Below are 21,854 nucleotides of genomic sequence, written 5' to 3' on the forward strand. Positions count from 1 at the left end.
GTGATTCATTCTGTAGACATCGGATGCAAATGTGAATGATTTTACAGCAGAGGGAGAAAAAGGGGTTTGCAAATGGCAATGAGGAGAGAGGATGATGTCTACCCCTCTTGGAGGTCCAGGGTTAGGAGGAGCATGAGAGAGAAAGAAGCAAGGAGTGGGCCTTGCAGGGGAGGCAGAGTCCTCAATGTAGAGCCAGGTTTCAGATAGAAAAGGAAGCAAATGGAAAGAAAGCCCAGAGAAGAGGCTGTGGATGTTGTGGATTTTTCTGATGACTGACTTTGAATAGCAGATGGCCCAGGAAAAGAATTTCAGGTTTGAAAGTGTGGGAGAGGGAGACAGCAAAGGCAATTCTCTTCTTACCCAGTTCCTTTAGGCACTCCCCTGGCTGCCGTTTTATTTTCATCTTTTCTAATCCATCCTTTTCTTTACATCCTTCTTTCATCTTTATCCATTTCTTTGGTTTCTCCTAACCTGCCCTGTCTTACTTTTCATTACTAGTAATTTTTATTTCTGTGCCTTATGTCTCTGAGCCTTCTTTCCATCTTATCTTTCAAACTTTCCTTTAGATGTGGGCCATCTTTTTTCTCAAGCTACCCTCTTTTGTTTTTTGTTCCAATGTTTAATCCTTCTTTCTAAGAATCATCCATGTGGTTGTTTGCTTTGAGGATGCTTTGAAAGCCTCTGAAATTACTCCAAGGAATAATGCTCTGAGTGTTGCTCTGCAGACTCACACCTTTGGTGCACAGCAATGTCCCTTTCCTCACCTGGACTTTGACAGGTTCCATCCAGTGCTCCAGAGTGTCAGCAGTGATGTTCTCAGGCAGCGTCACGGGATCACTGGGGGGGATTACACACAATGCGGAACACACTGCACCTGAAAGAACAGAAGATTTCAACAACTTGAACTTCCAGATATCATTCTTTTTCTTTCAGGAATCAGTACCTTTGAGTTTTTAAAGAACAATTGCTTTCATTATGGGTCACCATATTTTGATGTTGTAGGCAGGACTAATATTCATCTACTGTGTTCATGTAGGCATACTTTCATACTAATTGGTAAAAAGACTCTGCCCCAACCTAACTCCACGTGCCCCAAGTGTAGTCTTTTCTGTCTTGTTCAGGATAATCCCTCCTCTGGAATGCCTGAATTTCTGCAGGGTCTAGTAATTGAAAGAGGAACTCCTGGCCCAGCTGGCTTCCAAGACCCCCTCAAGGACTCTAGCTAGACAAAGTCTATCCTGATTGGCTCATGACTTTTAAGTATATGTAACATCATTCCTGTTTACATGGTCTCCTGGAAACTTATATTTTTAAGAACTACTACCTAAGAACTTGACATGGTGGTGGTGGTGGTGGTGGATGGGGGAAAGTGGCCCGGAAATTATAAAATTACTCCAGAGACTATTCTATCTGTTGCTGCACTGAAGATCATTGCACTGACAGCCAATAAACCTATTTGATTAAAGGAGGAAGCAATGAAGAATCAGAAGCAGGGACTTTGGCCATGTGCTGATCTCTTGCAGAAAAATCTTGTTTTATTCCCTTGCACACAGGGTTCAAATGTCTCCTAAAATTATATTAAGAGAAAACACACTCTTTAGGTTCTCTACTTCCTCATCTATAGATTTGATGATTTCCAAGTTTCTTTTTAGTTCTATCTATGTGTAAGAACAAAAATAATATTTTTATTTTAAAATAATCAAAAGAACTACATCCCTCTTAAGAATTCTAGATATGTGAGTATATGATATTTTAATGCAGAAATTAGAGGCTTGGAGAACAAGAATCTGCTTGTGAAAAAAGATGTGCCAACACTTTGGGAGGCTGAGGTGGGTGGATCACCTGAAGTCAAGAGTTCAAGACCAGCCTGGCCAACATGGTGAAATTCCATTTCTACTAAAAACAAAATATCAGCCAGGTATGGTGGTGGGCACCTATAATCTCAGCTACTTGGGAGGCTGAGGCAGGAGAATTGCTTGAACCCAGGAAGTGGAGGTTGTAGTGAGCTGAGATTGTGCCACTGCATACCAACCTGGGTGACAGAACAAAAGTCTGTCTCAAAAAAAAATAATATATATATATATGTGTGTGTGTGTGTGTGTGTGTGTGTGTGTGCGCGCCACTCGAGAGGCACATCTGAATTCCCTGATACTCTATGCCTGACCACAAGACATCACTGTGCAAAGAGCACCTTGAAAATGGTAATGGGCTTCCTAATTAATGCAAATTATACTCATTGGCATTGGCTAGACTATCTGATAAAATTACTCCTTGCTAATACAGTTCAGAATTTAGGTGTAATCTTACAAGGTTTCGCATCAGCTACAACTCTTTCCTATGATGTTTAGGGCCAGCCAAGGCAAAGTTAACATCACTATAAATCATCTCTGGCCACAAAGACCTTTGATTGTAATTGCTTGAATAAGAAGTTGTCCATGGCGCTGGAGCCTAGTCCCCAGCAGAGAAAAAATGGCTGAAGAATGATGCATGAAAGAGGAATCTCAGTTCATCCCTTTCAGTAATTCTCCACTCCAGTAACAACCTCAGAGAATGGAGGAGACCGGCAGACACATGCTATGTGGTTACACAGTCCCACCTTTCATCCTGGAACTACAAACCATACCACAAATCCATCTGGTCTAGGCCCCGCAAAATTCTCATAAATCTCATTTTTACTGAAGCAGCTAAGAGTCAACTTGCATTTCTATCTACTCAGAACAGTGTATCTGATTCAAGATTCTGCTGGGTTGGCTGAGCGCTGTGGCTCATGCCTCTAATTCCAACACTTTGGGAGGCCAAGATGGATCACCTGAGGTCAGGAGTTCAAGACCAGCTTGGTCAACATGGTGAAACCCCATTTCTAGTAAAAACACAAAAATTAGCCAGGTGTTATGGTGGGCCCCTGTAATCCCAGCTACTCAGGAGGCTGAGAATTTCTTGAACCCGGGAAATGGAGGTTGCAGTGAACTAAGATTGTGCCACTGCATACCAGTCTGAGTGACAGAACAAGAGTCCATCTCAAAAAAAGAAAAAAAATTCAATTGGGCTTAATAAAAGGATAACATGGAAGCAGACTTTACGATTCACTCATATCCTTACCAATCCCGTATCCTTGTTCACATTTGTACTCTACGGAATTCAGCTCTGATGGAGGTGGTGGGCATTCTCCTTGCAGATTCTCACACAACTTAAACTCCTGGGTCCACAGTCCCTCTTTAGTGCAGAGGATAAGAAGCTACAATATCAAAAGTAAACACCTTCATTATTGTTTTGTTAAGTTTATTGAGAGCTGAAAAAAGTGGTGTGATTAAGTCATAATATTCTCCAGTTCTAGCACCTGGACCAGAAGACACTATTCAAACAACATGTTGTTACTGGCCAAAAAAAAAAAAAAAAAAAAAAAAAGCCAAAAAATTATTTGCTTTTTTCAGGTAGAAGAATGATGATGACAAGTTTTTTCCATTAATGAAATGTATTAACAATGTATTTTTGTTTATATATAGAATATAATGAGCTATCAACCAAAGCTCATGGATTCAGAGCTATTTTTGGAATTGTTTCCCAGATGGTGGTGTTTTGCACTGATTCATTTCTACTATCATACAAATGCTGCTTGTGGCAAATGTCAAATTTTTTCAAGATGAGTTTCATTTAGTGGAAACCAATTCATAATGATTCCTAAAGGTGTGCTTTTGCCTTTCTGCTTGAAGGGAAACATCATAGCTGCTTTTGGTCTCACCAAAATTCTATTCCCTTTCTCCACATGTGTGCTGATTTGTGTAACTCTTGGTTCACAAATTATACTCTAGAACATAGAGAGTAGCACTAACTCTCAAAATTCAAAAAATTAAGATTTTTGAAATGTAGATAGCCCTTCCTTCCTATGGTCATCTCACTGATGGGTTCTTAACCCATCAGTGCAAACAGATGTGCTTGATTTCTCATGGGTCTCTTTTTGGGCCATATTCTTTTCACATCTGTTCAGTGGTGCTTACCTTGGAGTACTGGAAACTAAGAGAACAGGTGCAAAAGGAGCAGTCAAGGCCCTTGATTTTTGCCTGGGAAGTCTACCTGACTTTCTATCTCATGTATGTGTGCAGTGCTTGAAAAGATTCCAAATGGAACCAACCCAAATGCCCATCAATGATAGACTGGTCTGGGAAAATGTGGTACATATACACCATGGAACATTGTGCAGAAGTCAAAAATGATGAGTTCGTGTCCTTTGTAGGGACATGGATGAATCTGGAGAACATCATTCTCAGCAAACTGACACAAGAACAGAAAATGAAACACCGCATATTCTCACTCATAGGCAGGTGATGAACAATGAGAACACATGGACACAGGGAAAGGAGCACTACACACTGGGGTCTGTTGGGAGGAATAGGGGAGGGACAGTGGGTGGGGGAAGCTGGGGAGGGATAGCCTGGGGAGAAATGCCAAATGTGGGTGAAGGGGAGGAAAGCAGCAAAACACACTGCCATGTGTGTACCTATGCAACTATCTTTCATGTTCTGCACATGTTCCCCAAAACCTAAAATGCAATAAAAAATAAAAAAAATTAAAAAAGAAAAGATTCTAAAATAAAATTGCCTTTAGTCACACAACCAAGATAAGACTGTGTTTTTCATTTGAGACCTTTTGTGGCAAAATCCTAGGGAAAATAATTGTCAAACAGCACTTCCAGCTTTGCTGAGGAATTTGTGTTTCTGTTCAGGACTCTGTTCTAGAAAAAAAATAGTACTAGGTTTTCTAGTCAACTTATATCAGTGGCCATCCATGAGAGGAGATCATATTGCTAAATCAGGATCCCAGCATTCTTTTCAGAATCTACCTGGTACCCTTCCCATTGGATTCTTCTTTTTGTCTCAGAAGTTGTGAACTCAGGAGAGAATATTCCAAAAATGTGGTATTTTCTGCATTTTCTATTGCATAATACCAACACTCCTGATCACAATCCCAAGTCCCTGCCTGTTGGAATTCCTTAGAAATTTTATTTCTTCTCAAACTTCTTGGATTGGCCATGAAGATTAGAGCACAGCCTGATCCAAAATGAGTTCAAGAAGTCTTCCTTACCTTTTCACTTTCCTTGTTACAGTTGAGCACACACTGGCTGTCCAGGTTGAAGCCATTGGTACATTCATACATGCCTTCAAACACAGGAGGGGGTGGCTCACACACCACAGGAATGCAGCTGCCTTGCTCCCAGATACCACCTTCCAGGCATTGTATCTTCAGGAACTTGCTGATAAAATATAAAATAAAATAGCTCATCAGAATCTCTCAAGAAGTCATGAAAGAAGACTTGATCCTCAGCAACATGGGATAAGAATTAGCAAATACGCAGGGACAGATGGTTCCTGTGAGCCAAATGTCCCACTGATCCAGGCTAATTCATAAGTCATGGAACTAAAAATAGTAATGTTCATTTATTACTCGAAGTAGTGGTAGATGTTGTATAAAAATATTTGATCTATTACTTTTAAGAGGGTTTGATAAATACTGTAGCATCTAAATTGCAGTTTGGTTTTCTCTGAGACTTTCATCTTGGAAAATATTCACATCTAAGTACAATGAAATATCAGGTAGGATGGGGTACAGAAAAGGTTATCACACACTCAGAAGACTGATCAGAAGTGATGTGAGGATCATCAATGTTGATATGGCAATATAACTGAGGAAGTTGCTACTATTTATTGGTTCTTCAGAGAGAGGAGAAAGTACAGCAATATGAGTCTTCTTTTAAAATAGAAACTCTGAACCTAACTTTCAGAAGGATAATAACTTCCGAGATGACTGCTTCATTTGTTTAGAAGTTAAAGGTATGAAAGGTATAGCTTTCACCAGTTTCTCAAGTAGACATGACTCAATACGGGCCTGGAAGAATTGATCCTCCTTCTCAAGCACAGACATGGACACCAACCAGAGAGACAGCATTTCATGTCAACTGGAGTCAATGGAATTAGGGTCCTTGCTACTGAAAATTCCATTCCATTCTCCTTTTGACTCACTGCAGTTTGAAAGTGCTTTCCATGTTGCTGTTTTAACATGTCCACTTCTAATGCAAAACACTCCTGGTTACAGATAAGTTTGTAATTCTAAAATATGAATAACCCTTGGACCATTGACTCTTTCAACCATATGGTACCTTTAAATTACCATTTTCTAGTCTAATTATGCCCCTTTGAAGGTTAAATATGCCCACCAACTTGTGCTTGTTGTCTTCTGATGTGCAGTTCCTCTTGTGGGCTTCCACAGCACTCTAACCTTACACTAGTGAAACATTTATCACACTGTTTTATAAATGCACATGTGACTGTCTTTCCCATCAGACCGGAAACTTCCAGAAGCCAGAGGCTATGTGGTAGTCTTGTTTTTAATTCTAACCTTACACTAGTGAAACATTTATCACACTGTTTTATAAATGTACATATGACTGTCTTTCCAATCAGACTGGAAGCTTCCAGAAGCCAGAGGATATGTGATAGTCTTGTTTTTAATTCATTCTCAGCAAACTGACACAAGAACAGAAAATCAAACACCACATGTTCTCACTCATAGGCGGGCGTTGAACAATGGTAACACATGGATACAGGGAGGGGAGCATCACACACTGAGGTCTGTGGGGGTGAAATAGGGGAGGGACAGCAGGAGGTGGGGAGTTGGGGAGGGATAACATGGAGAGAAATGCCAGATATAGGTGTTGGGGAGGAAGGCAGCAAACCACACTGCCATGTGTGTACCTATGCAACAATTTTACATGTACCCCAAAGCCAAAAATGCAATTAGAAAAAAAAGAGAACTAAAATAATATCTGGTTTATATTCAGCATTAAATAAATATCTTCTGAATGGAATCATTGAATTGAAGCTAACACCATGTCAGGTACATTGCAAGGCACATTTGATAAGTACCAAGTTGAATCATTATAATACTAATAAAATCATGTTTTTATTTCCATTTTATAGAAACACACTGAAGTATGTTAAGCAATTTGTCCAAGAAATTACATCACAGAATTCATTTAACTTCAAATAATTTTAATAATAAAAATATTTTAACAGTTTAACATATATGAATACTATATATTTAGAAATAAGTGGAGTGTTTTATTATTAAATAATTATTTAGATTCATATCTTTACTCCTAAGACACTTTGCAATAGAAATCTGATTTTTGACTGGGCACGGTGGCTCACTCCTCCAATCCCAGCACTTTGGGAGGCTGAGGCAGACAGATCATTTGAGGTCAGGAATTTGAAACCAGCTTGGGCAACATGGCAAAACTCTCATATCTACAAAAAATGTAAAAATTTGACAGATACGGTGGCATGCACCTGTAGTGCTAGCTACTGGGTAGGCTGAGGTGGGAGGATGGCTGGCTTGAGCCTGGGAAGTCGAGGTTGAAGTGAGCCATGATCATACCACTGCACTTTGGCCTGGGTAACAGAATGAGATCATGTCTCAATAAAACAAATCTGATTTTTTGAACTGGAATTTTTTAGCATCATAGTCTGTGTGGACATGTATCTTCTAGCTATTAAAATAAATACCATTTTTGAGCTATATTTCAAGTGTTTGAAATATATATTTCAATAATACACCTATGTATATTATGTTTTATTTACATATATTTTTATTTATTTTTACTATTTTTATTTTTTATTTTTTTTTAGAGATGGAATTTCACCAGGTTGGCCTGGCTGATCTTGAACTCCTGACTTCAGGTGATCCCCATGCCTTGGCCTCCCAAAGTGCTGGGATATCAAGCATGAGCCACCACGCCTGGCTGTGAATACAGCTGGGTAACCACCAGGCAGATCAAGATGCAGAATATGTCGATCCCCTAAGAATTCCCCCCTTGCATTCCTTCCCAGTTAAAATTCTCCCACCCTCACGGCACACAGTATTTTGCAACACCACACTCTTCTGACTTTCATCAGCATAGAGGAGTTTTGCCTGGTTTTGAACTTTATATAAATGAAATGTACTGCTTAGTAAATTGCTTCTTTCCCTCCAGAAAGATGACATTTAAAAATGCCTTTCCAAATCTATTTTCAATGAAGGGCTTGCAGCTCTTTTTTACTCTAACAAGATTCCTTTTTGTCCCTCTCCTAGAATGGATATTTTACTCCTCCTTCACACTGCAGAGTTTATATCCTCCCAGGGACTCTCTTCTTTCTACCACCTCCCACAGATGAAATCCTTCCCCTACCTCTGCTGAACCGACACCCCCCAGCAGGAGAAAACAGGCAATACCACTGACAGCAGGGGAGAGGCACGACTGCAAAAACCTTGCATGTCAGCATGGTTATAAAGGAAAACCCTTGCTTGGTCAGGAAGATCATATTTTGACTTCATGTGGTATTTTTCTCTGAATTGGTTGGAATACTTCAACCATGGAAATAGTCTTCCCTTTCCTTGCCCAGAGTTAAAGAGCCTTCAAGAACGCCAATTTCATATATTTCCTTGCCAGTTTAATAACCTCAGGGGTGAGAGCAGACAGATCAAACTTGGATGGGGAAGAAGAATGTAGCCTTCCATTGTGGTACCCAGACAATGTGTCGGGCCCTGTGCTACAAACCACCAGCAACACAGGGAGGGGGATGGCTAGAAGGTAGCAAGAGGACAGAGCAGTTATACTTGACCCTGACAGAGAGGAGGCATGGTAGGCAGGAGCTGAGAGAGGGTGGCAGAGAGAGAGTACCGATTCCCTAGGAGGTTCTGTTTTCTTTCTGCAGGGCTTCCTTTGCCCCTCTCAGCTTTAAGGATTCTCTTTCCCCACGGTTTCTTCTCCCTTCTATAGAAGACGGCTTTGCACTATCATCTCTCCATGGACCTCCCAGGGCTTCTGCATCTCTCTACATCAGACAACCAACAGTCTGTAAGCCCCACCCTCAGCCTTCTAGCAAAGCACTTGCTAGGTTAAGTTCCTTGGGGCCCAATCGTGAGGGCTGTCTCATTCTGCCTTATGTTCATGTCATGGATCCCAGCTATAGTACAAGTCTTGAGATTTCATGGTATGGAACTTGGCACTTCAGTGCTATGAGCTGGTTCTGGCCATTTTGTTCAAAAGAGACAGTGATTGTGCCAGGAATTTAGAGTGTTCTGGATTCTTCCCAGTTCCAGGAAATTTGGTTTCCCTATAGGTCCCTTGAAGGAGACAGAAGTCTAAATCTTGCCAGCCATCCTGCTCATGTTTTTGTTACCTAGTGCTATGGACTAAATGCTTGTGGACCTCACAAACTCATATGGTGAAATCCTAATGCCCAGTGCGATGGTGTTTCGGGGATGGGGTGTTTGGAAGGTAATTAAGTCACAAAGGTGGAGCCCTCCCGGTTCCCTCGTGAGAAGACATGTGAGGGCTTGCCCTCTGTGTGCTCTACCATGTGAGGACACAGCAAAAAGACAATCATCTGCAAACCAGGAAGGTACCCTCACCAGATAAGGGATCTGCCAGCACCTTGGCCTTCTCAAGCTCCAGACCTGTGAGAAATAAATGTGTGTTGTTTAAGCCACCCATCTATGGTGTCCTGTTACTGACTGAGACACGGCAGTGGATGGACTGATCGCCAGTGCCTCTGCATTTCTTCTGGTTTGGTGATGTTGAGGAGTGCCCTTTGACATCCTTAAAATCATTAATGTAAAAACTGGTTTATTGACAATGATCCTTTGTGTACGGCTTATGCATCAGGAGCCAAATGACTCCTTGAAGACATGAAGCGAACAGATTGCATTTCAAAGAATGATGGCATTGGATACTAGACAAACAGACAGATCCTAACTAGGACAGAGATTCCGAGACACCTTTGATAGCCCATGCCATGTGCCTTCCACGTGAAACATTATACCGGCTGTCTATCAGCTAAAACATCTTATTTGTAGGCAGGAAATCACATTAGTAACCACGAAGTGATTTACCCAGTGTCACACAGAAATTCATAGATTTCAAAGTTTTCATATTATAATATAACATTCTGATCATGACATCAATGATTTCCAAATTACATATGTAGACCAATCCCATCGGAATTATGTAGAAGCCACTTAAAAAATCTAGATTGCTAGGCTTACTGAATTAAACCTCCTGAGACTGGCCCAGGACTCTGTGTCTTTAAACTTGCCAGAAGGCTTTATGTGCAGCCAGGTTGGCAAACTACTAAGATCCTTGCTACCTTCACATGCTGGTAAGGTGTAGAAACCAGAGAGCAAAGATCATCCACCTCAAGCCTTATGACTGTCCCATTTGGTCTTTGCTAAGCACCAAGCCTTTTGGCTAGGGTTCTTAGTTGGGTGTTCTTGCTCTGTGATTTCTTCCTTACTCTGTAAATGGTATCATAAGGAGTTGGGGTTGGAGGAAGGTTTGTATTTATCTTCCCTCTAACTTCTCCAGACAAATTAGCACAATTTCCAAGTTAGAAGGTGCTTTTTCCAATTTCCAGAATTTATGGTATCCACCTAGTGCTGAAAAGCCAGCTGAGCTCTTTCTGCTTCTTACGTCATTCACAGAAATAAAGATCTTATAATCAAAACTTGGCTGAAAGTTTGATTGATGTTGCTTGAGACAAACATAGTCTACCCCATTCTTCTATCACCACTGTAGCATTTTCGAGAGTAACGTTTATTTTCCATTGGAAAAAATAAAAGTATGATTGGTTGAGTCCTAGAGAATTATCATGTCTTTGTCAATCAAGGGCATCTGGTGTCTCCAATGGGTACTCCCTCAAGAATAGTAGCAATAACAGAAAACAATAACACGCAGAGCACTTAAGTGCTAACTACTGTATAGAAAAATATACGTCTATACTATTTTGTCCTCTAACCCACTGTGTGATAGGAACTATTGTTGTCAGAGCTCTTGATTCTCTCACTCCACATATTAGTCTCCTCAACCATCCCCAGCTTGGTGAACAATACCATCATCTGCCCTGTTTCTCAAGACTGGAACTTAGAAACCATCACTGATTCTACACTTCCTCTCAGTCTCATCTTTTTGCTCACCCCATCTGCTTTCTTCTAATCTGTCAACAAGTCCTGCTTCACCTCCCATGTATTTCTGAAAATTGTTTCTATACATCAGCATCTCCGCAGCTACAAACATTAGCACAAGCAACCATTGCTCACTTCCTAGCTGGACACCGCACTTCTCTGGATCCCTTCCCATCCGGTCAGCAAACACCAGTCAGAGGGAACTTTCATAAAATAAATTTCCCTGTGTAGAACATTTTCATTGTTTCTGTTTGGATGAAAAATGATATCTAAACTTCTTTCTTTAGCCTATGAGGTCCTGTGTGTTCTGGCCCCATTTTCTCCAACCTCATTCGATGTCATGTTCACCTTCCTTAGTGTGCCTCACCCACACTGAACTTAGAATCCCAAGCATAACCCATGACCTTTCCAGGCACAAGAGTTGGTGCCATTCTCTAAAGTCATGATGCTTTTCTATTTTTTAATCTTCTCCTGACTGGCTCCTTCTATCTTCCTATCTGAGCATAATTCTCACCACCCCAGAGCATCCTTATTTTGCCCCTCTTTTTCTTTTTTAATCAAAGCATCTTTTTTCTTTCGTAGGATGCATATCCTGAAGTATTTTGTGTATTTGTTTTACTTGCTTATCATCAGCTCCCGCCATGGAATATGAGCTTGGTGAAGGGAATGCATTACTTGCTCTGATATTCCCATTGCACAGCACAATGCTTGGTACATAATAGCCATCAATAAATACTAGTTCAATGACTGTATAAATGTTTATTATATAAATGAGGTAAGATTTAGAAACATAAAATAACTCACCTGGGGTTATCTAACTGGTTGATGGCAGAGGAGGGATTTGCACTATTATAAGTCTCATGCCAACGCCTATATTATAATATGGAAGCACTCATGTTCCTACCCATGGAGCTACAAATAAATTACCTCTCCTCACTTACTGCATTTGTACTGAGGAGCCCCAAATCCCATCATTTAGAATATCCCTAAAAAGGACATGTAAGGGCTGCACTGGGAGATTCCCAGCAGGAAGAGAAGTGGAGGAGGATACAGCAGAGTGTGGCAGAGTAGCTGGAAGCAGGTGCTTTGGAATCAGGAAACTAATGTTAGAGCTCTAGCCTTGGCACTTAATAAGTCTCTAACTTTAAAAAAATTACCTAACCTCTGTTATCCTCAGCTTTCCTGGCCGGAAGATAGGAATAGTCATACATTCTTCACAGGTCAAGAGTAGATTATGTGAAGTAGTCTATTTTAAGTATAGTACAATGAATGGCACACGACCACGATCAGCAAGCAGCAGAAATTATTAGCCATCCCTCATGATCAGAAGATCTGCCCAGCTACTTGCTTCTCTCTCTTTCTCTCTTTCTCTCTCTCTCTCTCTGTGTGTGTGTGTGTGTGTGTGTGTGTGAGATGTGTATATGGAATGTTAACATTCTGCTCATTTTCTCCACCCTACTTAATTCTCCGTATTTCTGTCCCACCCAGAATCCCTCAGGAGACAGTTTATGAATCAATTTGGCCTGGACTGACCCCATCACTAGAGAGCAAAAGCAAAACTACAACCAAAATATTCACTCAATGGACTGAAGAAAGGGTGAGCCAGAGCCTGAGATACAGGAGGAATAGGACAAAGAAAGACCAGAAAGAGCAGCAGGGTATGAAGTTACGGGTTGAATAAAGTCCTACTGGTTTATATATAACAATTAAGCTCTTTACTCAGATTTTTAAAAATTTCCTCTGATTAATAGATAAATTCGCAGTCACTATAAAACAGAAAGTTTTACAATATGATGTTCTCTAGTTTGGGATTGAAAGTAACAGGGAAATTTAGGGGCTGAGTTTAGAGTGAAAGCATACATGCCAGTTACTAGGCCCCTTGAAGCCTGCAGCCAGGATATGGCCTGCACTCAGGTGTGTATGTGAGTGGCCAAGGCTTGGGGCAGAGGTTCAATCACTGTGAAGCCAAAAGAGGCTATAACAAATTACATTAAAGCTTACATTATCCTACAATGGCAAGAGATTTGAGGATTCCAAGAATAAATTTTGAACGTATTTACTATAAACACTAATTATAAAGCCAGACGAGGGCTGAATGGAAAGAAAACAAATTTCTATTTCTCACAGATGCGTAAGTGTACATAGAGATTAAAGTGTGTTCTTTCCTTGAGCAATCATAGATAGAACATGTGTATATATGTGTATAGGTTTAGCTCGTATCACCTCTGTATAGGCATACCATTATGACACAGAGCTTAACAATTAGGTAGATTACTTTGATAACTTTTTAAAAACTATGAATCCAGAATGCTTAATGAGTTTTAGCTTGCCTTAACTGCACATTTTCAGTTTATTGACCAAGTCTTTCTTTCCCTTCCTAGGATAGAAGAAAATCAGTTTGAATCTTCCAGAGTTTCAAGCTATGGTTCAAAAAATATCAAGAGCCTAAAAATCTGGGTAATGTCTCCAGGACATGCCCTTGCCCTTCTCCTTCCAGACTAGTCTGACTTTATTTGCTCATCCTAATGTTTAAATTATTTTCAGACCTATCTTGCTGATTATTTTGTTTCTTTTTCCCCTCTTTCCCCCATTTTCTTTTCATAATCTACTTGAAGCCACTGTAGTACTTGGTCACTTCTTGAGTCGTCAGCAGGATGATATGAAGCAGACAGAGAGTGTACTAATTAGGAGAGAATAGTATATATTTTTAAATTTAATAAACTTTCTGTTTTGGTGTGTGTTTTCTTTCATACGCAAGGAAAATGCACTTTTTCCACTGGTAATTGAAAACCTGTACCTCTGACCTCAAATGCCAGTTCCAGTTTTCCTGGACTCTGTGCTGTTTCACTTGCTGTTGTTGTTGTTGTTGAATTTGTTATGCTTTGCTTTGTTTTCAGCATAGGAACGAACCACAGATCAGAGACAATAGCCACTGATAAAATGTAGCTGAGTGTATTCCTTGTTAAAGAAGAACTTTCCCTCTTGTACCAGAAGGATAGTCCAAACAGCAAGAGTATTTCTAAGTGGCATCAGCCTGGTAGAAATGATGATGATGATGATGATGATGATGATGGTAATAAGAATACACAGCAGCAGTGTTGATGAACTGAAGCTTAATATGACCAAAAATTCTGCTCAGTTCTTTGCATCTATGATCTCATTTATTCCTTACAAAAACCTGTATGTACACCTGTTATTTCCATCCTGTCCATTAGAATATTGATGAACAGTGCAGATCAGTAACTTGCTCAAGGTCAAAAAGCTGATAAATAGCAGAGCTGAGATTCAAATTTAGATCTCAGTAATGCCAGAGCCTGTATAATTAACTGCTAAATGAGGAGATGAATCTTGGACTAAGAAAACCCTTCGTAGCCATTTGATTAAATTACCTTCTTTAGAAATGTTAGGGATGTGTTTAATTCTAAAACTTAATTCTAGAAATTCTAAAAAAGTTTTTTCAATATTTTACCTTCAAGAGAGAACTAGATCCAGTCTTCTTGGATGTGAATGGATAACAATGGACCAAAACCCATCAAGAAGGAAAGAGCAAAACCTTGGCTGTTCATGCAGACCAAAGTTCTCCAAGTATTACTCTAACAGTGCCCTAAGGATTGTCTGCTGAGTCCATGCCTGTGTAGCGTTTGTGTTTTAATATATCACTGCTTCATTCTAATGGTAATAAATTTGTTATGTATCTACCACTTCTCGCAATGATGTTTTACCAAAGTGTTGGCTCTTTTCGTTGGTTCTGTTGAGATAGAAAATAAAATAGAAACTTTTAGAGCTAGAAATCACTCAGTTATTTCGCTTTATTTTACAAATGTGGAAAATGGCTTAGAGAAATGAAGTGATTAACTCAAACCAAAAGCTTTATTAGTCAATAGCACAATTGTTGGAGTAAGAATGGTTTTCATCCTAATTTTACCATTTATTGGCTGAGTGATCATGGGCAGCCTACTTGACCAAACTGAGTCTCAGTAGCCTCATCTATAATAGCAGATAATAATAATATACTAAAATATTATAATTACTATATCAAATTATGTACTACTATATAATAATACATTCTACTATGCTATTATTTTGTTTATGATAAAATGTATTACTGTCATGAGAAAGTATGGAGTGTTGTGTACAAAATACTCAGCATATATAGCACACAGTGACAAATCGTCACCATAGTCATCCTCATCAAACCAAAAGAACAGAACCAGAGCCCAGGCTTTAGGCTTTTTCTTCTTTCTTTCTTTCTTTTTTTTCTTGAGATGGAGTTTCTCCCTGTTGCCCAGGCTGAATGCAATGGCATGAGCTTGGCTCACTGCAACCTCTGCCTCCCAGGTTCAAGCAATTCTCCTGCCTTGGCCTCCAAGTAGCTGGGATTACAGGCACCAGCCACCAGCCACCATGCCCAGCAAATTGGCTTTAAGCTTTTTAATACTCTGCAGCACCAATTTTTCTATGTGTGTAGAAATGGGTCAAATATACATGCCCAGCTCCAGCCCATCTCAAACTCTCACCCAATTTAGATCAGACACGGCTCCACTGAAGGCATTCACCAACCAAACATTTGTTAAACAATAAATAGTCACAATATGAGGCCTATTTATTTCAGCCTTGACCTTCATTTGTGTTTATAGAACTTAAACAGATTTACGTACTTTGGAAAAGTTGATGCTGTGGGCAACCCTCAGAAAGGATGGATGTTTATAATTACCCACAAGAAGATCTGAGACTACAGCATCTTACAGATGGCACCTTGACGAATGACTTATAGAAACAGAGATTGTCTAAGCTAAAGTTGGAAGTTTTGAATCATTTAGAAGTTAAATTAATTATGGGCTCTAATGACATTAACCTAACCTTCACACATAAAGATAACACATAATGAGGAAAAGGCAACCATGGAAGTGAAAGATAAGGGAAAATATAATATGGTCTTATTGATAAAATGTAATTCAAACACACTTGCTTTAGCTTCCCAGGAAATCAGGTTAATGAAACAGCAAAGAAGTGATAAATGATGATGTGTATGTAGAAGTAAATTGCATGGGAGAAAAAGAAAGGGCCTTAAAAGGATAATTTGTGTGTATTATACAATGTGAGGAGTAAAGAACTCCTGAAACTATATGTTCTTTACAACCCCTTAGGAGTTACAATTCTGCTTTTATTTTCTCTCTCACACTCAAAAATTTAGAAAATTCTCAAGGAGACATGTTCAAATCTACCATGCAAAAGTGCTGCTACAAAAATTATAAAAAGAGAAAAATACTATTCTGGATCTTTCAGGAAAGTCAAAATTTCATATCTGATGTTATTCTAACAGGAACAGAGGTTTGACTAGACCAGTGCTTCTTGACCTTAGCTACACTTTGTAGTGACTTGGGGAGTTTTGGAAAATACTGATGTCTGGGCCCCACCCCCAGAGATTCTGATGTAATTGCTTTGGGGTGTGACCAAGGCATTAGGATTTTTTTAAATCTCCCCGGGTGATTCTCATGAGCAGCCAAGTACTGAGAAGCATTGTTCTGGTGAGCTTGTTGAGAGGTAATCCTTTTTTTGTTACCATTAACTTGCACAGAATGGTATTAATCAGGCATAAATGTTGAATAAATGAAATTGAAACTGTCTTTGAGGAATGACCATTCTATGTTGTTGAGATAATTTCTAGAAGAAATATTACATATGTGTTTAGTTTTCATTCACTCTAATGCATTTGAAATAGAGACCTCTATCACATCCTAGAAAAACCTCTTCTTTCCTTCACTATTTTTAGCATCAACTTTGACATCAAAATTCGATCATAGGTTTGCTTATAAATGCAATGCTTTCACCCATTCAGAAACTACTGAATACCTGCCAGTAAATAACTAGTCATTGGGCACATGATGCTAAACAAAATATTCAGTCTACTAGCGAATATAGACGAGAAACCAGATCATTTGCAATCAGTGAGATAAATGATATCATCAGAGAAGTTTGGTGTGCAATGACAGCCTATGAGAGGAGCCCTACAGTCTGGGCAGATCTGGTAGGCTTCCTGGGCAACACCACATCTATGCTAAAAATAAGACAGTAGGAGTTAGACAAGCAAAAGGTCACTGTCAAGGAGAGCTCTGTAAAGAAGGAATTACACGTCCGAAGGCCCCGACTGCCATGGCTTTCATGAATATATAAAAGAAGTTCAGTAGCATTTGAGCCTATGCTACAGAAGTGTGTATAAGAGCTGAAGGGAAGTGGTCTCCCAGGAAGATAATAAGCAATGAGGCTGGAAAAGTAAGCAAGGCATAGCTAGATTGTGTAGACACTGAAACTATCTTAATATTCAGCTTTTTCTCCCTAATAAAGTGGCAGGTAGGCTGGTCATTCATTTTTATGTGAGAAAATACATAATTGAATTTGAGTTTTTTGAGGATGATTTTTGCTAAAAAATGGTGAATGTGTTGAAGGGAAAAAGATTGGAGACAGAAGATCAGTTCAGAGATGAAATATGATAATAGTCTATTACAGAGCCACAGCAGCAGGAATGGAGAGAAACGAGCATATCTGAGTCAGTAAGATAATGATACCCAGAGTTGATAAACTGATTTGAGAAACGGTGATGGACACTGAAGAGTCTCAGGTGATGTGCAGGCAACCGGTTCAACCAGCTTCATGCAACACAGAAAGATATGTATATTTGAAAGGAATTACAATAGGCTCCATTTTGCATAGTTAAAAGTTGAGATATAGATGGTGTATCCAAGTAGCAATATCCATAGGCAGTTGGTCTTATGCGCCTTATGGCCCTTAAGGGAAAATACTATAGTGGCAGGTATGAATTTAGGAATCATCAGCATGCAGATAGTAACTGAGGCTACAGGGTGAGTGAGCTTCGTGCCTGACAAGTTGGAAAGGAGAACTCAGAGAAACATCAACTTTGAAGAAACTGGCAGAGGAAAAACAGCAAGAAAAGGAAATTGAGGATAGACAGGAAGAAGGAACATCGAGGAGCAAAATGGAAGAGAATCAAGGAAGAAGAGCTTCAAGAAGGAGGGTGTGACCAACAACGCTGTTACAAAGATCCTGACTCCATTTTTGAGGTTGAACTTCCCAGGTTGTATTCATGTGTCTGTCTTTATTCCTAACCCAGAGACAGCATAGAGCATGCAGGGGATGAACATGCCATCCCTGCCATCCCTGGGTAGAATGAGACAAAGCTGGAACAGGGATCTCAGAGGAAGTCAAATCCTTTTGTCTTGAAATTGTGGACTTGAGAAGAAGCAGGAAGGGAATGTATTTGGCTGGCATTTTAGTAATTGTTTCCTTCTTTAAAAAAAAAAAAAAAAAAAGAACAAAAATAATACCTTGCATAGCATATGTATTAAACTTCAAAGTTTGTAAAATGCTTTCATGACACTGCCTGACATTCAGCCTTAAAACAACACTGCTGGATAGAAATAATTACTACTTCCCATATTATAGATGCAAAAACTGAGATACATGGATATTGAGTATTTTGCTCAGGATTGTATAAACGAATTGCAAATATAACCTTCAGATTTTTGTTTTGTTTTTTTTACTACACTGTACAGTAGCATAAAATTAGCATGTGACCATTTTCTCTGGGCTGATTTCCCTTCTGCTTTTTTCAATCCCCTCTCTCTGTGCTTGCACGTCCTAGAAAGAAGTTGAGGGCTCCATTTATACAATACTGGGCTTTTTCCACATGCAAGGAACAAGACTGACATAGTTCACTGAGTAAACATAAGCCTCAAGTGGCAGAGATTTATGCCAGACTTGCAAACTTCTGATTACCAATCCACCACCTGCTACGTAAACAGGCGTAAACTAAGATTTAATCGGCTTACACATGTGGCAAATAATTTAATCTTTCCTCAGCACGGTGATTTTGAATGTCAATGTTTAAGCACAAACTGATGCTGACACTGTGATGCAAGCATCCACTTTCTCAGTCAGAAAAGCTGTGTCCAAAACTGGCCCTCAAAACCAGAACTCCACCCAGAGTTCTGGGTACAGGCCTCATTTTTCCCAACATAAAGCTGAGATATGGCCCAGAAAACTGGTGATGATCTTGCTGTATTTAATTCTTCCTGGTCCTGAGACATTTCTCTGGCCCCCTGGTCATTTATTCTTCATGGTACTTATTCTGCAGGTATCTGAGGTGGCTGGTGTGGAAAAGGGAGGCAAGATAAGAGAGAAAAAAAGCAAGAAAACAGCAGCCTTCAGGCTAATTGTAATAACATTTTTACTTGAGTATTACCTGGATACTCACTGCCTGTCAATGCGAGCCTATGCAAATTGCTTCTAGGTGCTATGAAAATCACATGCAAATGTGCTCTTGGTTGTCAAAAACTGTTTACTATACCTGCTAGAGCCCACTGAACTAGAAAGTGCAGCCTCCTGTGAATTTTTCATCAGTATTGTTTATGTTCTAATCAGTCTGACCCTTCCCTCTGGTGGAGGGGGCAGGGTATAGGCTTGCTCTTCCCCTCCCACATATTAGCCTGGGCCTTTTCTAGAGTGGAAGGCCCTGGGAGAGGCCATTGCTCTATTAGCCAAATGTTAACATGGGTGGGAGATCAACTAGAGAAAGGATAAGTGTGAGCCAGATAGTCGGTTTCCTAGTTTGTTTTCTGTCCCCTTAGACCATCGTAGCTTACAAGCAAAGGCTGTATGCCCTGGCATCACTGACAATACCATGGCTGGGATTTTGTTAGTTCAAAAACAAAATCTTAAAAGAATACGCGTCAACAGGCTTTGAACTAAGTGCTAGGTAAGAAGCAAATTTGGTTTTCTCCTGTACCTACATAATTTATGGTAGAGAAAGAATAACTACTATTTCCTAAATGCAAGGAATTAATTTTTCTGAAAGATTTTTGTTCACTCAGAAAAAGTTTCTTTTTCTGAAACCATTTATTGAGTAATTGGCACAAGTCAGGCACTGGGCTGGATATTGAGTTAACCTTGAGTTGGATATTGAGTTGAAGGCTGAATTATCCTTCAACTCAACACTGATGCAAGCATTATCTTAAACTTAAAAGGATAAAAAGGAGACCTAGAGGGAAAGAAGAAAACAAGACCCGAAGAGTTAATCAACCTTCCCGATGTAACTCAGCTGATAAAGGAGGGATGAGGATTTGAAGCCCAAGATGACTCTCTTGGAAGCCCTTCCTCTTAAATTACATTATAAAGCTTTTGTTCTTTCAGATCCCCCATGACATTGGGAAAAAAGTGTTTCTGGCCATGGGTCTAGGAGTGCATATACATAAAAATCAGAAAGGAGAAAGAAGGAAGACATAATAACAATATTAATAGTCAAATGAGTTGTTTCATATTTTAAAAATAAGTTTACTAAATTTTATGTTTTATTCATATAATTCATTTACTTCCTATATCAGCCCTAACTGGTAGGTATGATTATCATCATCCCCTTTTTACAGAAAAGAACACTGAGGCAGAGAAAGGAATCTTCCCAATATCGACAGCTCCTAGGTGTCTGTACTGGGGACTAGGCCAGGCCTGCAATTGTAAACTAGACTGACAAGGATATGCCAGCACAGAGTTGGATTCAGGTAACATGTATAACACTTGGGACACTGCTAACTCTTATTTTCAAGGAAAGCGATCATTAGGGCATAAACTATTTTAAAAAGTATGCAAGTGAGACTGTGGGATCTTCTAGGAGAGAGAATATGTTTGCAGAAAGCACAGCAGGTCCCCTGCCTGTCATGACTGGAGAATATATCCCTGTAGGTAAAGAGAGATGGTACAGAAAGGCAAACATAACGAGCAGTGAGGTAGGTAGAACTGCAAAGACCAGGAACAATTCAACTTACTTCCTGACTTTACCCTCCGCACTCTCCATCACATAGTACCCTGGTTTGCACTCATATTTGCAGATGGTGCCCACGTCGTGGTTGGGCTGGAGGCAGTGAGGCAGGAGCAAGTTGGCATTTGGAATAACAGGGGGAGCATCACACTCCAACTTGCAGTAGACTTCAGGGAAAGACCAGAGACCATCTTCGAGACACGTCAGCCATGGGTTCAGTCCTGAATCCAGGAAAGAGAAGCAGAGATGCTCAGAACAGAGACCCCAGAGAGATAATAATAGCAGATAAAATGAAAACCTCTCAACATACTGGCGTCTTTCAAAAGTCACATTATTCTTTCTTGAACAGCATGTCAAAAATCCCATGCCAAATGTTTGTCCTGCATCTTATTACTTATGGAGTATCCAGTGTGATGCTCTTATATAAAACAGAGGTCAGAGAAATCTTCCTTGACCCAGATGAAAGAATGGCCATCAACTAAATCATTACTTATTTTCCTACCTACAAACAATAAAAAAGTATCATGGAAAGCATTAAAATAATAATAGATGACACTTTTATAGTGCTTATTATATGGCAGGCACTGTTCTAAGCATTTTACATGTATTAACTTGTGTAAACTTCAAACCTCAAACAACCCTATGAAATAGATCCTATTATTATACCCTATTATGCAGATGAGGAAATTGGGGATTGGTAACTTGCCCAAGGTAGTAAGGGGCAGAATCAGGGTTTGAACAGAGGTAGTTTGGATGCAGAGTTCTGTATTTAAACACTATACCATATGCCTCAGTGCAATTCATGGTTTCTCCAAATGCAATCCATGAACTACTCACCATAGCCTTATTATCTCACCCCAGACTCACTAAGCAAGAATCTCTTGGAGAAAGGTTCAGGAATCTGCAATTATAGCAAGCTTTCTGAGTCGCTGTTAGGCACACCAAATTCTAAGTAGCTGCCAGTTAGAGCAGGTTCCACCCCACCTTCATCTCTACCCAGCAGCACTAAAGTCAGGGACAAATTCACCAATTA

The 21,854-nt window shown here is 39.8% G+C and overlaps 1 protein-coding gene across 1 annotated transcript in view; it reads right to left on the reverse strand.

The window, feature by feature from the left end:
* Window positions 1-21,854, reverse strand: part of PAPPA2 (pappalysin 2) — a 283,586-nt gene that overhangs the window by 51,953 nt on the left and 209,779 nt on the right. The window contains exons 17-20 of the mRNA XM_054247490.2: window positions 20,829-21,042; window positions 5,080-5,248; window positions 3,100-3,235; window positions 765-874 (exon numbers count right to left, since the gene is read on the reverse strand). Coding sequence (XP_054103465.2) covers window positions 765-874; window positions 3,100-3,235; window positions 5,080-5,248; window positions 20,829-21,042 — 629 coding nt within the window. The remainder of the gene's footprint in view (window positions 1-764; window positions 875-3,099; window positions 3,236-5,079; window positions 5,249-20,828; window positions 21,043-21,854) is intronic.

Source organism: Callithrix jacchus, chromosome 18 (genome assembly GCF_049354715.1).
Source record: "Callithrix jacchus isolate 240 chromosome 18, calJac240_pri, whole genome shotgun sequence".
NCBI lineage: Eukaryota > Metazoa > Chordata > Mammalia > Primates > Cebidae > Callithrix > Callithrix jacchus.